Genomic DNA, 19,203 nt, shown 5'->3' with positions numbered 1-19,203 from the left:
ACCGCTTTTTTTTTTGTCTCAGCGAAAGGAGGCGCTGGCGAGAGGTTCTATCCATTCATCCATCCAGCGCGCGCTCTTCCTCAAGACCCGTTCTCGAGACCAGCCGTGAGTCAGCGAAACGCGAGCCTTCTAGAACACTAACCACTAACTGCTCGCTGGCTTTCTTCCGTTCTTCCACCAGTGCTAGTTTAAAAGGGAAGGTATCCGATTGGAGCTGCCCCCTCGTCACAGTCTACTACTGCTGCCTTGGCTGTAAGCCCTAGCTGGCTCGTTAGCATTCTCATGCGTTCTCTCTGCGCCACTCTCCTTGTGTTCCTCTTAGCGTCTTTTCCTGCAACTAGTAACGGCAGTTCGTTTGGTCTCTCATTACAGTTATTTAATATGGATGCAACGTATGCGGGCAATATGGATGCAACGATTGCGGGCAATATGGATGCAACGATTGCGGGATATATGGATGCAACGATTGCGGGATATATGGATGCAACGATTGTGGGCAATATGGATGCAACGATTGTGGGCAGTATGGATGCAACGGATGCGGGCAACTTCAGCGACACCAGTCTGCAGGTTTGGGGCGAATACCTCCATTCAATGGCCATAAAAGATGACCTCGAAAAGCAGACACGTGATGCTCACTCGGAATTCGAGGTAAGCGCAGATCTGTTACCTCTGCATACTTAAGTCATTCAGTACTCACCTCGGCGTTTTCCCTTCCTGGTGTTTCTCTTTGCAAACAACAGATGCCCCCTCCGCCGATCTTTGGCGGCAGCCTGACGTTGGGGGTTTTTACTTGTTCGATCTCCGTACAGAATGCGCTTGCATCACGCGTGGCCAAAACATGTCAGTACCGTAGTAGAAAAGTTGCTACCAGATGAAAGTTGTCATGGTGTGCAAGCTGCGCAATTTCAATGCAAACGAACCACTGGTTGAGACGGGAAGATTTTTAGGACGAAGTCACATTGCACCGACATCCAGGCCAAAGCACATACGAACAATGCAGTCATAGTCCAATACATAAAAACGAAACCAAAACTAATTACTACAAAAAGTTCTGTGCTGGGCTTGGTGTGCAGTGTAACATTCTACTCCATCGCTCACTTATAGCACTCCCCAATGATGCTGTCATTGGTTGGTACTGAAGCCCTTTTTTTCTTCGTTTAGCAATACCTGTTGGGAAAATAGAGGTCACGGACCATGATAGAGAATTCTGTGCCTCTCTGTCAAGCTTTGCTGTCAGAGCTCTGTGACTTTGTGCATATTCTGACGCACGTCGGCCTGCGGTGTCCGCAGTGAATTCCTTCGGACAGCACCTTACCGAAAAACTCCCGGGTCGTTACTGTTGGGCCCTAGGAGAATGGCACATATCCACAAGGGGGACTGGCCACATATTTTGCAAGTGACAGAAATAGATATTAGACTGCATGAGGGAATGAAGGGTTCGCACTAACAAAGGAGGTTAGCTTACAGCTATGGCAATTTGGAGGAAAATAAAGACCATGTTTTGGTACAATTAGCCCTTTACGCACTTATATGCTGGAATCTTTTTTACACACTGTACCGGGGCATTATTTGTCACTGCTGCTGTGAAATCAAATAAATTTCTAATTTCTTGCATGTTTTGCATGGTCAGTATAAGCAAGCAAATTTAAACTAAGCAGGTCAGCCTTTCAAATACTCGGAGGACTGGAGCTTTTGATAGCCAATTTTGTCAATTGTGGAATGAAATTAAATGTTTGTTCATTGAAACTAACCAGAGCAAACTACATTACAAATTGTCTATTGTGCTTTTAGTTAATTTAGAAAGGCTATCTGTGCAGTGCTTAAAGGGACAGAACACTGGAATTTAGGTCTCGATTTTTTTTCGCCGCAGTGGAAAGATTGATGTCTAAAATGTTCGGTTCCATAACGGTTTTGTTAGAAACGCTGTAGAAAGTTTTTACCGGGAGTTTTTCGATCAATGCATGCACCCGTTTTTATGTAGTCCGATACTGGAAACCATGAGCAGTGACCGCTATGATGTCTGGTGGTCGACAAAAAAGACGTACCGAAAACAAATGTAACTTTCACTCGCCAGACAGTAATCAGGCATTTTTTGCGTAGAGTAACGTCCCTTTCAGTTTCACACTCAATGCTGTTACGGCATAATAACGCACGCCTTCGTCGACGAAAGTTTTAGTGGGCACTGTCATTGATTAATTCACGAAACTGCAAACACTGTGGCGCCATCTAGTGGCGAAACCTGAAAGCACACCTCTCGTGGTGCGAAAGCAGTGGTGGTTTTTATTTAAGGAAGCACTGGAGAGAGCGCAAAATATAAATTATGGCAAACACTCCTTGAAGAAAAAAGAACAATGTGCAGTTATGAAAATCAGCGATATTTTGCTGACATGTAGTCATGTTGGGGGCTACACTGAAAGTACTAGGGTTTCTCCGCTAGATAGCGCCTCAGTTGTTTTTATGCGATTTTCAATGGCAAATTAAAATTGTAAATCCTCTTTTCTTTGATATTGTAGTGCTCGATCTGTACTATATGAGGCATGATCTTTTAGTCTCCACCATAATCTCATGACATATTTTGGCCAGTGTTCTGTCACTTTAAATACTAGTGTTCGACACACTAGCACTCAACACAGGCAGCCTAAAGTGATTATCTCGTCTGCCATGGTTCTTGGAATCAATAAATATAGTATCTAGATCGCTTGTGACAGGAAGGATTTGGTAGTGGAGCAGTGCCACCATTTGTCAATGCATATGAGGAAGGAGCCCAAGTGTTTCACTGCACACTAACTCTCCAGCCACGCAATTGCTTGTTCCGGTATGCGCAATGCCATCTCTGTTCAGTTCGGAGAGTGTTGTTCATTATATGAACAGTATTGACGGTTTTTGACTGGCAAAACCATTGAAATAACGACTAAACCTCTTGGATTTTGCTTGCTGTAAATTATGTACAGTGCCAAAATTTGATAGGAAATGTTTGCTTGTTCATCATTCGTTACTGACACTTGTGGTGTGTTCTTACTGAATGACATGGTTTGTGTTATTGTAGCTTATGGTCTCTGGTGTCGCTGATTACAGGGCGGGTTTTGAAAGGCTGCATGTGTGCTCTCATTATAGGCAGAGGTGTGGAGTTATGCAAGGTAAATTGGACATTTTAGCTTAGGGCACCTACTTGTTGCAGCAGCTGCTTGGAGTGTGCTAAGCGATTGGTACTGTTGGAACCAGTAGATTCACTATAGGAGATTTTGACCTTGATTGTTTAGATATGCTGGCCTAACGCTTGAGTGAAGCGCACGTCATCAACTCTTCGAACCCACGTAGTGCTGCAGAGGTCGAACAACGTACATTGATAGTCAAGGGTGCTGGAATTACGGGTAAACAGTTCCCTCCTTCCCAGTTTAGTCTTATCGGGGAATGGGGCAGGGGGTACGGGGAGTAGGTCCTGCCCATGTAAATATCTCAAGGAGTGCCATTTACAGAAGTGCTGCCTGCCTTCCAAATCTGGCGTTTCTGAAATTACAGAATCTTCCCAGCAACGTATACGGAAGCCAGCAGTGGAAGCTAACTCACAGGCCATGTGCCCAGTGGTAAACGAGGGATTATGTAAAGTGTCTGAAAGTCCAGCTTCAACCACATGGGTTAAAAAAAATTCACACTTACTGCTCGCAAGAGGTGTGGGTACTGGGCCCCACTACTGTCTAGGTCAACTGCAAGGGTTGACAGGGCCGGCTGCGTTCAGTCGTAGTCGAGGGAGCTTGAATTAATTTACTTGGGAGGGACTGGTTTGAGGAACTTTGGGGTTAAACTAAAAATTTATGAACTGGAAGTTTCAATCAAAATTTAGAATGCATCAGCAGCAGCAGCTGCCACACAAATACTGTACAGTCAACCTCGTTAATTTTGCCACACTGCTGTCACTCTTCTGAAGCCACCATGGGGTCGAACCATATCTTGGCGCATGGCCAAGAGTCGTCTTCATCGCTCAGATGATCGAGCGCACGGATCAGTGAGCTTTGCCTCATTAAAGACCAGCTGTGCTGTTTCGCTTCTGGCTACGCTTGTAGGTGGCAATGTTGACATTTTGGTTCCCAGGCAGAACTGTCCATAAAGCGAGTCATCTATAACAAAAAAAAAAAAAAAAAAAAAAAAACCTCTATGGTTAAGGTCAGCTTTTCTGCATGGATTGTTAAGTGAAATTGAAATTAAAACTGTTTTGGATCTACAAGCTCACTGACCTGTACTACGGGATGATTGAAATAATGTAGGTCTTGTGGTGTTTGAAAGCTTAATGGCATATCATGGATAAAAGAGTTAGCTTCTGCAAGTGTTAACATATATCACACCAGCACTGTCAGATGAAAGCAGTTGAATTTAGCTGTTTAGTTTGCACAAGCTGCAGAAAGCTTTCTTGACAGCCATTTATGCAATATGGAAACTCTGAAACTTTGCATTGTAAAGCATGAAACCACAAAAAAAACTGTCACCGATTAAGTCATTTATACTGACTGCATTCTTCAACTGGCCAGCACTCAAAGTGCAAGAAATGAAACATTTGAGTGGAGCAGTGGATATTTTGCTGTCATTGCTGTTCATATCATCATCATCATCATCAGCCTGATTATACCCACTGCAGGGCGAAGGCCTCTCCCATATTTCTCCACTTAACCCGGTTCTGTGCTAGCTGCATCCACTTGACCCCTGCGAACTTCTTAATCTCATCCGCCCACCTGACTTTCTGCCGCCCCCTGCTACGCTTTCCTTCCCTTGGAATCCATATTAATATGAAAAAAATGCATGGCCCCAGTGGGCTCCATGCATTTCCCCCTTTTAGTGGAGGCAGCTTTGGGCAATCCTAAAGAACCCTCGAGGCAGTATAACATTCCAGCATGGGTGACGCAAATTGTCACAGTTGTTAAGCTGAAAAGTGAGAACCCTGGAAGCTGTAAAAGCACAGGTAATCCGTTGCTCGATGCCTAACCTACCTCTTGCTGGCACACAAAAAGCTGTTTGCATAACTGTCAGTTTGTTCAGTTTTCTCCTAGCCTGATTTGGTTCAAGCAAATCAACAATTGATGGTAGACGAGGGAACAGCTAATGTGCTGAAAGTTGCCTCTCATGGTGGCCTCTTTCATGTTACCCATCTTGCATTTGGAGTGCATTTGTTCGTGCAGTCTTTCAGTGCTGCATGAATCTGCTGCAACCAAGGGCTAACAGATCCAAATCTTAGGGATTTGATGCGAAGAAGCCAGGTATACAATTGGCAAATGAAGATGTCAAGGCTATTCATGAAGCACCAGAACCAAAATGCAAGAGGGAGCTGCAAGCATTTTGTGGTGCTTAAAACTTCCACAGTAAGCTTCAAATAGTGGCACGAACACTACCCAGTTGTGTTGAGCAATGTGGCCCCTCGCCAGTCTGCAGGAAGTGAGGGGGCACCAGACGCCAGCATGTAATTGAGGAACGCCAGCTCCCATTGCTCCCACGAAAGGGCAGGACAACCGGAAGTCTGCAGAAAAGGTGGCGGCGGTTAAAGGCCCGAGAAGCTCATGATGGCTGGTCAGCAGTCCACGTCGAGGTTCTGGTTGAAGCTAACATCCTTGTTGCCAAAATATATTACATCGTAGACAAGACAGCAGGGCAGCAATCAACTGCTCTTCAGTCGTTCTGTATTTTTCTACTTCCTCGTTCTCTCCTTCGCGTGCGCGCTTGCAACTACATTTCGTCTTTATCACAATGCGTTTTAAGCTTTCCTGGTGGGTAAGAACAGAAAAGTCTTAAGGGACATTTCTATAATGTGACACTAGGTTCAGCGTTAACAGTGTGCTCAGGGAGAGGGGCGATTAATAGGGAACCTACATAACCAGTTGTGCTCGGGGACTTGTATTGCGTGGAGTAAATAGAGTGCTTCCAGTCTGCTCCATCCTTCTGGAGCTGTTTATAGATGGGTGTAACAGTAAAGTCACTGTGGCCAGAGGGCTTGCTGGTTCTTTATGGTTATGAAGGTCAGTGTGATGAATGGCCTGCTACTCTAAGGCATTATTGTGTCCCTCTTCAATCTTCGGTGCTGGAATTGGTGAAAGCACACAGTGCTGTGGTTGCATTTTACCTGCCACTGGGCTCAGTTGAATGGCTTTGGCATTTGGGATGCTGAGCGGCCATGGGATGAAATGCCAGCTATGGGTTGCTGCATTTTGACGAGATGAAAGGGAGGAACCTCCTGTGTGCTGAGCACTGTCAGATCATATTGAGCCCTATATATCTAATCTATGTGTTTATTATGTTTCAGTCTGCTTTAACAGAACGCCTTGGCTGTATAAAAGAACTACTAGAACAGGAACGTGAATTGCAAAGAAAGGTTGCCTTCTATGAGCAGCTGTCGAAGTTTAAAGGCCTGCTGAAAACAGAGGTAGGTAACTCTAAGTATCATTTAGAATTTGTGCTTAATCCGTTAATTTAATTATTTTAGTTATGTGCAGTGCTACAGCACAAGTGGTGACTGGTTTCTGTAGCAGATAATGTAGCCAGATCCCGCAGCAAATGGAGGGAGCATTTCTTTGCATTTTTCATCTGCATATGTTGCACAATGGCAAAAGGAAATTCTTTCAGTGTTATGCCTTGCAGAAATGAGAAGTGAAGATAGCAGGCTTTTTACAAATAAAAAATATGCCAGTATCTTTGTTGCTTTGCCATCTTGGGGTCCTGGGGTTCTCTTTTTGTCGCAGTACTTGTTTTTTGTGTCTACGGTAATGTGGTGGAAAGGACACTGAACTCAAGGGCCATATACATGACATTCCATTTTTAAAACAACATGCACACATCAGTATGCTGCATTGAATCTGCTGGATTTGACATGTGAACATAAAGCGAAGCCCATTTCAAAAATGGCTGACAGGTACACAGGGATTGCTGTCAAGCCTCTTAGCAGGGCACCTGCTACATAATTGTTCAAAGAAAAAGAGGAACTTGAAGAAAAGTGCCATTTTAAGTTCTCTGCATCAATGTCTAAATGTTCATTCAGCTATAGTGCTTTATTTAGTATGTAAAACATGAAACAGTACAGCTTCATATTTTTCGCTCAGAAAACAGTTGCCTTATATAGGCGCTCGTGTACTGAAGGTCAAGGCCATCAGGTAGTGCAGTCGAACTGTGCTACAATGAATGCCGCCTCAGTGAAATATTTCCAGTTCCTTTCATCTCGTTTTAGAAAGTAATTGAACAAATTTCTCACCGCAAAGAACAATTGTTGGGATGCTTTTTCACTTCAGCAAAATTTTTACTAAGCAGAAGTGGTTTGAAAACTTATCTGTCAATAAAATAAGCATATTCCCACCCATCTTTGCACTTCCATAGGTCCTAGCTGCTTTGGTTCACTGTATCATGAAAAGGTTCACTGTAGTGCCTTTGCACCCTTGCAATGACTGCATGAATAAAAAAAAAAAGAAGAAGAAGCGGTACCACTTGACCAACTTTTTCATAAAGATATTTTTGTGCTGTGTGGTTCAATCTGACAATGTTTTTAGACGGATTTTACCTCAGTTAAATTTTTCATGTGCCCTGTCAGTTTCCTAGTAGCGAGGTACAACTGTAGCTGTGTTTCCGCTATGGTTAGATCCAACGCAGTTAGTGAATGGTCTGCCTGAAGGAGGTTTTGACATGTTCCTTCTTGAATTTATCACTGTTGATGGCATAACTCGGGCTTAGAGTGCATGAGCATGCATCACTATCAAGGAAAGCCCAGAGTTGGCGACGCTAGTAACACAGAGTAAAGCAGACAAGTCTTCTTACATGTGTGTGGTGATGTCCTGTCCTCTGCTAGTGTCGTGTCATTGCTCTGTAAAGCACTCATCTTCCTGGAATATCTTTCACAGAGACTTTGCTGGTCTTCTCATCTACTTGACACTGCAAGAGATAGGTAGTGTTGTGGAAAAAAAGTGTGAATGAGGGGAAAAAATAAAAAGCGAAGTACAGATACTGAAACTGAAGAACCATGCTAGTATCTTATTTCTCACACAATAAGTGCGTCTGTTCACTGTTACTCTTGCGGTGCATTATCCGGACGGCAATAAGGTTACCACCAGTGGTGCGGATTAGCTGGTGTTACGTTTCTCCACCGACAAGTGTGACAGCTGACGCGGCCACCGCATAGCAACAGGCAGAACCGCGAGCGGATCTGCCATTTCGGCGCCGTTCATCGGCCGCGCAACGCTTCCTCCCACGAGCAAGTCTCGACGTGATCCTGCCACGCGCCAAATGTGTGTGCGTGCGTGTGCGTGTAAAAGCTGGCCAAGCCTGGAGCTCGAGGGAGAGTGCGTCGCCCTCGCCCATCTGCAGGAGGTGGAGGAGATGCGGTCGGACCACCTGCTATTGAGTCATCCCTTCGTGCCCAGACTTGTCGGGCTCTTCATTTCCTGTAAGGGCTTTCTCTTTCCCTGTGGACTGGCAAGCCTATAAAAAGCAGCGGCCGACTCCGCTGAGACAGAGACTACTTTGACGCGCCGTTGACACGACGCTAGACACCATCTGTGTGAGAGTGTCTGTATTCTCTCCGGGTCAGCTTCTCTTCCTGTTTCTTCATGATGTTGCAGTAAAGGTTGTTTCATTAGAAGACGCCTCGTCTTTGCTGGGACCGTTGATGCCGTCCGTCGTCCACGGAGCCGCCAGGCAAACGCTACCGAGGGGCTGCGCGCCGCAGGTAACAACTGGCGTTAGCGGTGGGCTGGGCACGCGAGCCACGAAAGTAATAACTACTGGCAGCGGTGCGATACTCAGGCGCACGCGACCCAAACCTAACAACTGGTTGGCTGCGGTGGGATGACGATGACCGCCGTAACCGTGGTCGGAAGGACGAGTCAGATGAGCCAGGCGACACCGTTGTCCAACAACTGGTGAATAGCGGAGGGACGAGGACGACCAAGTCGTGACCGTGGTCGGTGAAACGAGACAGGCCTGACCGAGGTGCAACATCTGGTGGGAAAAGCGGAGATGTCCCAGGCGCGACCCATGCAACAAGCAGCTCAGCGGAAAGTCGGGAGCAGTGCAACGAGCCCTGTGTGATGACTGGTTGCCTGCAGCGGAACGACTGCGTTGGATTCTTGGCTGCGAGGTTTGGTGAGTGCGGGACTTTCTTCTACTGAGTTTTGCCAGGCTTTTGTTAAGTAGAGAACAGAGCTGGTAATTGTGTTGTCGTTGTTGCTGGGTTAATTGCAGCAAGGCAATAGTGGGCAGTAGAGAAGGCAGCACTCGGAACAGCCATGGGTTTGGATTTGAAGTCGTTGCGCAAACCGAAATTGCTGGAGCTTGCGGATGAGTTGGGTCTGGATTTGTCAGACAAACTCAGAAAACCAGAAGTGTTAAAGGTTATTCTTGCGTTGAAAGCTGAAGATGACGAGCTTTCGGAATGCCTTGAGTTTATTGACGAACGTAAAGAGGAACGTGACCGTAAGGAAAGGCAAGAGAAAGGGGAGCGGGACCGTCAATTCGCTGTGGAAATGAAACGTCTCGAAATAAACGCGGGACGCGCTGGTAGTGCACGTTGGGCTCACGGTGCAGGAGAACGGGAATCGTTCAAAATGAGTGACCTGATGCGGTCGTTTAAGCTTGGAGGGGACATTGGTTTGTTCCTGGTTAACTTCAAGCGAACGTGCGAGAAGAAAGGGTTCTCTCGGGAAACGTGGCCACAGTGCTTGCTCACTTTGTTACCCGGTGAGGCGGCAGACGTAATCGCTCGCTTGACAAAAGAGGAATCGGAGGATTACGACAAAGTGAAATCGAGTCTGCTAAAAAAGTACAGGCTGTCAGCAGAAGCACTCCGTCGGAAATTTCGAGAGTATGAGAAAAGCAATAGTGAGTCGTATACAGAGTTTGCCTACAAGGTTATGTCAAACATGTACGAGTGGCTCAAATAAGAAAAAGCGTATGGTAACCACGATAAGGTTCTACAGTGTTTCGGGCTGGAACAGTTTTACAGTCGGTTACCCAAGAACGTGCGGTACTGGGTCATGGATAGGCCAGATGTTAGTACGGTGGATAGAGCCGCCGAGCTAGCTGAAGAGTTTGTGACGCGTTGGGCTCATGGAGCTAAGGACGGCCAACAGGGGGAATTCGGCTCTAAGTTTTAGAGACCGAAGTTCAAGCCCTTTAAAGCTAAGGAGAATAAACGTGGTGCGGATGCGAGTGAAAGCAGTTCGGCCGAGGATAAAGCGACGGTGGTGACCGAAGCCGAACGGAAAAAGAGGTTCGAGGCAAGGCAATCGCGCGTCTGTTATACGTGCCAGAAGCCTAGTCATTTTTCGGCACAGTGTCCAGAGACAAAACCAAAGATCGTGTTTTTGTCATTATGCCGAAGTGACGACGGGAAAAAGTGTCGAGTGCTTCGCGATTCTGCGGCTACCATGGATATGGTTCACCCCTCTTATGTAGAACCAGAGATGTTCACGGGTGAGTGCGCGTGGATCAAACAGGCCGTGGAAGCTCGCAGCGTGCGTTTGCCAATAGCCAAAGTGCTTATTGAGGGACCTTTCGGGGCACTTGAGACAGAAGCGGCGGTGTCATCTGTGCTTCCTCCTCAGTACCCGTACCTATTTTCAAACAAGTCCGATTACCTCTTGCGCGAAAATGGGCTTGTGTTTGGAGAGGGTAGCGTACAGGCCTTGACCAGATCTAGAGCTCGGGAGCTTGCTGCAAAGGCGGTAGTACCGGAGAGGTGGTCAAGCAATGAGAAAGGGTCGAAGGCACAGCACGCTGAGATTAAGACCACGTACACCGTAGACACAAGTGAGCCTGAAAAGTCAAAAGCTTGGGGAAGCGGCCGAACAACGTGACCGCACTAGCGAGCCGGCCGAGCCTCGAACAGAGGAGTATTGTGTTACCTTGGTCGAGCCACTAGCTGAGACGGTTAGCACAGGCTTCAACGGCGAGAAGTCCGAAGTGACGCTGTTAAGCGAGGTGAATTGCACGCCGACCCACGTAGCTGTAGGAGATACAGTTCCATCAAACAAGTGTGGGGAACTATCAATAACTGAACCGCTTCTCGAGACAAAAGCAGAAGCTTGTGTAGAGCGTGGCGGAGAAGGAAACCAGCTAGGAAATGAGAAAATTGTGGTTTCCGAAATCAGCTGTGTCATAGAGCAGGGCACGCAGAAAAACGGAGGGCCGATCAGGGAAACTGCGCAGCCCGCGAGTTGTGATCAGCCAGGGCAGACCGGCTAGAAGTGCGCGTGCTCTGTAGAGAGCGAGGCTTGCGAAGGCGACTGCGAGCGACCAGAGCAGAGTCAGAATCGTTCGTGCCCCAATACCACGCTAGGTTGTATTCGCGAAAGCAACCCCAGTGCGAACGCGGACGCGGCACATATGACCCTCACACAATCCGAAGCGTCCCAGCTGTCGAAGGAGCTTGATCGTGCGCCGGTTAGCGCTGAGCGATGCGGCTCATCGGAGGACCCTGGTAACGTGAGTGGCGAGCCGCCAGAGGAAATGCCTAGCTTGAGGGCTGGCATGAGCGGCTGTTGTTCGGATTTGACTGAAAGTGAGTCATGCGCTGCTGGCCGTGATGCAGACGCGGCGCCGCACTTTGACCAATTCGACGACACCCGTGCCCTACTAGCTCCAGTTACCGCTAGAACATTGACTGCTAGCTTGTCAGATGGCCCAGAAAGAATGCTGCCATCGTAAGGAGAGCAAACTCAAACGATTGCGAAAAGAAAGCAGAAAGCCTGTGTTCCAGTGCTGCCGCAGAAAAAAGCGGAAAGGCAGGCTCGAGAAAGAATGGTGCAAGTTGAAGCTATCACGAAAAAGAAAGCGACTATCCCAAAGGTACAAATGCGCCCGTGCAAAGAAAATGCATGACTGGCGCGCAAAGCGTAAGGAGAGGGATAGGTTGTTTAGAAAAGCAAGTGATTCATGCTCATGTGTTTTTTTGCATAGAAACAGGAAGGCAAGGTTGTTCCATGAAATGGACAGCCGAAGCTTTAGTGAAAAGGGTGATCTCAACGGTAACGCCGAGGGCTTAAGTTGGAGCCCATAACGTGAGAAGAAGCCTGTATTCACTAGTTGGTGTTTTTCTTCCTGACATAGGATTTTGAACATATTGTATTGTATTATTTTTGTTTGAGAATGGTGTTTTTGAAAGAGCGATTTTCAAATTTGTGGACGCGTTCCAAGTGCTGCTGAGCTGCCCTTTAATATAGATGGGGGCATAAGAGGGAAATAGGCTGGCATAGCTTAGTGAAGATTGTGCCGTGCTTGCTGGCTGACCGGTTGAGTTTTTAGCGTGGTTGTGACGACGTGGGTTGTCAGCAAACACTCCTGAAGACAAGTTGCAGAGTGCCTTGGAAACCAGACTTGCCAAGGACTTCTTCAGGCTGACTGGCTCAAGAGAAGCAGAGTCTGACGACCCCGGCTAGCAGCAATATCCCGATCCCTCCGGACAGCAGATGCAGTCCCCTGCCCTTCGGGATCTCCCTTCCCCGGCAGGGCAGTCTGTTACGTTTCTCCACCGACAAGTGTGACGGCTGACGCGGCCACCGCATAGCAACAGGCAGAACCGCGAGCGGATCGGCCATTTCGGCGCCGTTCATCGGCTGCGCAACGCTTCCTCCCGCAGGCAAGTCTCGACGTGATCCTACCACGCGTCAAATGTGTGTGCGTGCGTGTGCGTGCAAAAGCTGGCCAAGCCTGGAGCTCGAGGGAGAGTGCGTCGCCCTCGCCCGTCTGCGGGAGGTGGAGGAGATGCGGTCGGACCACCTGCTATTGAGTCATCTCTTCGTGCCCAGACTTGTCGGGCTGTTCATTTCCTGTGAGGGCTTTCCCTTTCCCTGTGGACTGGCAAGCCTATAAAAAGCAGCGGCCGACTCCGCTGAGACAGAGACTACTTTGACGCGCCGCTGACACGACGCTAGACACCAGCTTTGTGAGAGTGTCTGTATTCTCTCCGGGTCAGCTTCTCTGCCTGTTTCTTCATGATGTTGCAGTAAAGGTTGTTTCAAGACGCCTCGTCTTTGCTGGGACCGTTGATGCCGTCCGCCATCCACGGAGCCGTCAGGCAAACGCTACTGAGGGGCCGCGCGCCGCAGGTAACAACTGGCGTTAGCGGTGGGCTGGGCACGCGAGCCACGAACGTAATAACTGCTGGCAGCGGTGCGATACTCAGGAGCACGCGACCCAAACCTAACACTGGTCATCCCAAGTGGTCGTCACTTTCTTGTTCTGGGCGGCGAACGCCCTACTGATGACAGAATAGTTGGTTCCGGTGTCCGTTAAGGCAGTAATCGTGCGACCGTCGACAGATGGTCACTTGTTCATGTCCTTGTATTGCATGTAGGCCTCAGTGTTCGATCTCGGGTTTGTGATGAGCCGAAGTCTTGACTGGAACAAGCCGCTGTGATGTCGTTGGGCGGCGGTGTCACTTTGATGTCTGGGCGCGTGATCGTCTTGGACATCTTCATAAGGAGCGTCGCTGTAAAAGCGGCATCGACGGCGGCAGAGGATCTTTGTATTTTCGCCGTGAAGCATCCTCACCTCCAAAGGTTGCTCTCTTAAATTCCCCTGCGTAGGCTGGGGGACCTTCCTTGCAAGTAGCTTCGGCCCGGCGACGCAAAGCGGGACTTGAAGGGTGATGGGGAGCATGACAGACGACTTGGCAATGCATGCTCTCCCCTCCGTAGGAAGTCGTCACTTTTCTGTGATCGCTCGCCAGGATGGGGTCGTGGAGCGTCGATGGCGAAGGCACGCAGGCTGATACGTCTGTACGCAGGCTGATACATCTGTGCGGAAGATGTGTTCAGCCTCACCACAATGGAAGCATAGTGGGCGGTTGTTGGAAGTCCTCCAGGCATCGCATTTCCCGGGGCTTAGGCGTCGATCAGCAATAGTTTGCTCGTGACAAGGGGGGCTTGGCGGGTCTCGTTAGAACGCATGACGGTGTAACGTGCCCACATAGTTCATTGTAATTGCTTCTTGCGTTGCAGCCATTGGAGATGTCACTTGTGGAACACCCAATGCCTGCTGAATTTCTTCATCAACGACATTTGCGAGCAACTCTGATTGAGGCTGCATGGGCAATGGCAGGAGTCGGCGCAGTTCTTCCCTAACCAGTTCACGGATAAGTTCCTGTCAGTCGTTGTTAGCAATGGATGTGGTGTGCGGCCAAACAGAGCATGCTTGCACTGGACAGTTGTAATGTCTAGTGCGGGAGTCTAGGGTTGCTTTCTATGTTTGAGGCTTCCATGACGAATTTATCAACGATTTTCGGCGGGTTCCTGACGAAGCAGACAAAAAAAGAAACCTTTACGCCTCGCATCAGAGATCTCACCTTTTTCTCCTTGCTCATTTCAGGCTCAGCCAGACGAAAAAGGTGCTTAATTTTTGCCACGTATGATAGGACGGATTCATTGGGGAACTAGACTCTGGACTGAAGAAGTAGTTAGCTCTTTCCCTCCCTACTCTTAATGCTTGCGAATACCTCCAACAGAGCTGTAAATTATCTTACCATCATCAAGCATTGCCGTTTCATTCTGAACATTTTGACACCTTTGAACCCCCCTTGTTCAATTTTGTTCATTTCTTTAATTCATTGCCTATCACACACGAATCAATCTTCAATTACTAAGACCACAAATTACCATGGGATGAGCTTTTTACGCAGCCCCCGATTATTTCGGACACACGGTGCCGCCACTGCCGTCGGATGTCTGACCAAAGGAGCTGTATAAGCAATCGCTTAAAATCATGTACAACTCAGAGTAACTATTTTGCACTGTGGGCTGTTAACTGCTCTGTAGGCATCACAGTACACTGCACTTTTGCCAGTCAGCTTTTACTACACAGTTACGGCATCTTAAATGCCTAACTTGGAGTTTCGGGGTGGGGGGGCTTCTTGGTGAACGACAAAGATGCTATAAACCGGTTCCTTCTATCATAGAAACAAAAACATAAATTTTCTCTATTCCAATCATTCTCAGATCAATTAAGGGGAAATGAGGGTGCTCGTTATAATACATGAAGGAAAGAAGCCAACAGTCGGCGAGGCCGAGGAAAGCGTTGGGGATGGTACTTTTATGTCTTTTTTTTTTTTTTATGTTTGCTCTGATAATCACAGAAATTGTTAATGTAATCTGATTAGGGGAAATATAATTAAACAGAAAGTAGAAGAAGAAACAACGTGCCGATGGTGGGGACCGAACCCACGACCTATGGTTGAGGGTGGCGCTGGTGAACACTCTCAAGGTTCGTATACAGACAACATAAATACCTAAGAAAGTAGCAGAGGGGACAGCGGCCGATGTAGCTCAGTTGGAAGAGCACCGGACGCGATATTCGGAGGTCGTGGGTTCGGTCCCCACCATCGGCACGTTGTTTCTTCTTCTACTTTCTGTTTAATTATATTTCCCCTAATCAGATTACATTAACAATTTCTGTGATTATCCGAGCAAACATAAAAAAAAAGACATAAAAGTACCATCCCCAACGCTTTCCTCGGCCTCGCCGACTGTTGGCTTCTTTCCTCCAATCATTCTCAGTTTAATGAGGTTTGCTCTGATTGAAAGTGACTCAACTGTTTAAATTGGTTACACCATTATTCTTGTACAGGATGCACTTGATGAAGACATAAATTTTAAAGATGCCCTAGATGAAAACTGTGTTGAGACAATCAAGGAGAAGGCGGACAAAGGAGCCTTCTGGGTTGTGGCCAAAGGTGTCCAGCCTGCAGAAGAAGGTAAAGTGAATTTCATTCTCTAACAGCGCTGTTCTTTTGTTGCAGCTAGTGTGATGCCATAATCAGAGCATGGATATTACCATATCTTCACAGCATGCCTTGCTTCTGCTGGCTTGGCTACCAAGAACTATTTTGAACTCATTACGCAGGCTTACATAGGGAATTTTTCAAATTTGTTTTTAAACCAGTGGCATTGAGTTTGTAGAGCACGTGGAATCATGTGCCCATGTGCTGAACCTCTGGTTGCAGAGCAGTAACAGACATTTTTTATTTGTTTAAGGGTGCAACACGGTTTTTGAATCTCTACGTGATCAGGCAAGAGTAATATCTGAAAGTAGATCTTATGGTAAAACAGTGGTTCCATAATGTGTCTGGTTTGATGCAGTCCACAGCCGGAGGGCATGAAGCAGTTAGTGTGCGCACTTCATGGCACTTGTCTAGTAGAATGCTTAGTGCTCCAGAAGGCATGGGGGTAATGTGTCAGAGATATGTGATGCCCTGTTGTAGTGTGGTCAGGAGAGTTGTTTCCACCTGGGCAACATCTACAAAACTAATCTACACATTATTATTAGCACCACCTGCAGTAATGAGTCGGGCTCCTTCTCCTACTGCTGAAAGCAAGCTCTGAAATACAGGGTTCAAAATGAGATACGCCGAGAAGTATGCATGCATCAGACAACCTGGTTCCGGTACCTAAGGCAGGAGTCATCTTGCAGTTGCTGTCAGCTGCAGCCATTTTTTTGTGATCGTGAATCTAATATGATTGGCCTAATGTTGACACGGTGTTGCATTTCATAATGCAACATTTTACAGTAGGCTGGAATGCACACACCATGACGTAGTGAGTTAGTGTGAAGTATGCTGTACTAAACCATTCCTCATATACCCAGCCTGCCACTGTCATTACTTTTGTCATATGTGTGCTGCTTTATTTTGGCATTGACATTATGTTCATTGTTGATGTTGCAGCATCCAAATGTGAAGAGATTCAACTTCAGCAGCTAGCTGAAATATGTTGCTGAAGCATATTATGAATGTTTGGTTTGATTTTGCATTTGCAACAAGTGACTGTGCCATTTTTTCAGAAAAAAAGGTACGGTTGCAATGTGGCTGCTAGTCCATAGGAACCATTGTAGTTCTTAAAACACGCTTGAAATGAAATTTCAGTTTAACGGGCCCCTGTTCTCTAAGTGAAATCTTGGATGGTGTTCAAAGCTGCTGGTGCCACCTTCTTGGTACCTGAATTGATGATGGATAAATGAAATTAATCTCTAGTCCTTATTGAGGCACTTACTCATAGGGAGATCAATGAGAAAATAATACTTGCAAACTGTCAGGCATGAGAGAGGTAAAAACGCGTTTATTATATATCTGTGTAGGAGTGTCCAAAGCAATATTTTATTAATTGGTATGCCGGGCAGTGGCACTACTGTTATTAATTTTGGGAAAAGTTGTGAATGTGTACACAGAGTAAACTTTCAATTAGTGCTTGCACAAGGAAGTAGCGAGATGATATCGTGCAAGGAATGATGCCAGTGAGCATATGGGCACTGATGGTGCCCTGGGATGTGTTTAGAAGGTGAGCTTCCTTTGTTATTTTTTACTGGATATGTACAAGTAATTGGCTTTCTAGTAGTCATATGCTTAAAGCTGATGCTTTTTCCGTGCTCATGCTTATGTAACATGCACCTGATTCTGAGTACTAGCTTTGCCCGTCACACTGTCTAGCCTAAAAAGAAGGAAGGTTGTTTCCATCTTTGTTATACTATTTTCTCTTCGAGTAATAGGATGAAGCCTGCAATCGATCAGCTAGCTGCCGTGGCATTAGGTGTTTCCTAAGTAGCCAGTTTCTTCAGTAGTCACTGAGCCAGTTTCAGTATGCGTGCCTCCTGCTTTGTCTGTGATTTTGATTGACCTTCTTTTTCCGACCATGAAGGCAAATTTTCAACTGTACTGGGAATCTACCTGCATCCAAGCATCCAACAAACTTTTGATCACTGTACTGTCATGATGGAATGATGCAATAGAGCAATTGCTTTGACTTGATATATGCTGTACTTCTCAAAGCCCAAACACTTTGGTACACACCAGAAAAAATATTCAGCTAAAGTAATCTCAACTAGATGTGTTTGAGGGGTGTTCATAAAGTTCGTATTACAATTCTTCATCCAAGAACACACTTCTATCACTGATGGATGAGTTGGTGCAGGCCATCACTCTAGACCTCATCATTATTTGTGTTCTGGAATAGCATTCACCTGAAAAATCACTTCCTCGTCGTCCTGGCAGTATTCTTGCCTAGTTCAGTTATTGATTATGTAGGAAGACGCAGTATTTGTCACCCTGAGACGACTGTTTGTCACCATGCATTGTCACGGAGCAGGCAAAAGGCTTTTGCAAGCGTGCAGCAACCTTCATACCTTCGATATCTGCAGGTTGCTGTAATAAATGGTGAGTGCTGACTCGCACTCACATTAACATATTTCACTATTTATTTGGCAATTATTCGCTGGTCCACAAGTGTTAGAGCACTCCGCACTTGTCACCCTGTTGGGGTGGCGCAGTGGTTACGGCGCTCGACTACTGTTCCCAAGGGTGCGGGATCGAATCCCGGCTTCGGCGGCCGCTTTTCGATGGAGGCGAAAAGCAAGGCGCCCGTGTGCTGTGCGATGTCAGTGCACGTTAAAGAACCCCAGGTGGTCGAAATTTCCGGAGTCCTCCACTACGGCGTCTCTCATAGCCTGAGTCGCTTTGGGACAGTAAACTCCACAAACCAACTCCGCACTAGTCGCAGATTTTCGTACACCTGCCAGAGACAGTCGGCAAGGTCATCCAGGCTTGTGTAAGTGACCTAAAATCTTCCGCATCCTTTAACAACATTCCTTTAGACTTGAACATTATCGCTATGCACGACCATTAGCTTGCCATGAATCTTGTTAAAATGGTGGCCCTTCAAATAAAGAAAGTGGATTCACTGGGAGTGCTTCCAATTTCCCGATGGATGCCGTCTTCTTTAGTTCGATGCCATAGCAGTACTCTGTGGTGTTATATAGAATACAGTTTTTGTGATTCACTGAAAGTAGATAGATGTTTGTTCAGTGTGATGTGTCTCATGTGCACCTTTTTTAAAGCTATAATACTGATAATAGGAACTTTATTAATTCCCCTTGTACCCACCTTTCAAGGGACAGAACAGTGTCCAAAATGTGTCATGAAATTTTGGTGGAAATAGAAAAGTCTTGCTTCTTATAGCAAAATCTTTATCTATATGAGCTTGATCTTATAGTACAAATTGAGCTCTGCAGTGTCCAAGAAACGATAATTTATAATTGTAATTTGACTTTGAAAATTGCATACCCAACTGAAGTGACCTCTGGCGGTAAACGCCATCAACCCCACGTGATCATATTTAGGGAAAATAGTCCTGATTTTCTGAAGTGCACAGTATTTTATTTTTTTTTTCAGAGGAGCTTGTCATGTTTTATATCTTG

The 19,203-nt window shown here is 46.6% G+C and overlaps 1 protein-coding gene across 3 annotated transcripts in view; it reads left to right on the top strand.

Moving 5' to 3' along the window:
* Positions 1 to 19,203, top strand: part of LOC146205780 (uncharacterized) — a 33,299-nt gene continuing 14,096 nt past the window's right edge. Inside the window, exons 1-5 of one of the 3 annotated variants that reach the window (XM_084590462.1) lie at positions 24 to 105; positions 182 to 252; positions 373 to 651; positions 6,287 to 6,406; positions 15,586 to 15,712. In XM_084590462.1, the coding sequence (XP_084446588.1) occupies positions 382 to 651; positions 6,287 to 6,406; positions 15,586 to 15,712 (517 nt within the window). In that variant the 5' untranslated portion in view covers positions 24 to 105; positions 182 to 252; positions 373 to 381. Of the gene's footprint in view, positions 253 to 372; positions 652 to 6,286; positions 6,407 to 15,585; positions 15,713 to 19,203 lie in introns of all 3 variants that reach the window. The other 2 variants (XM_084590463.1, XM_084590461.1) reach the window with 2 other exon arrangements.

This window comes from Amblyomma maculatum, chromosome 1, assembly GCF_055883805.1.
Source record: "Amblyomma maculatum isolate TAMU_Amacu chromosome 1, ASM5588380v1, whole genome shotgun sequence".
Taxonomy (NCBI): domain Eukaryota; kingdom Metazoa; phylum Arthropoda; class Arachnida; order Ixodida; family Ixodidae; genus Amblyomma; species Amblyomma maculatum.
The sequence above is the reverse complement of the archived record's forward strand: the minus strand, read 5'-3'. Positions and strand labels throughout refer to the sequence as shown.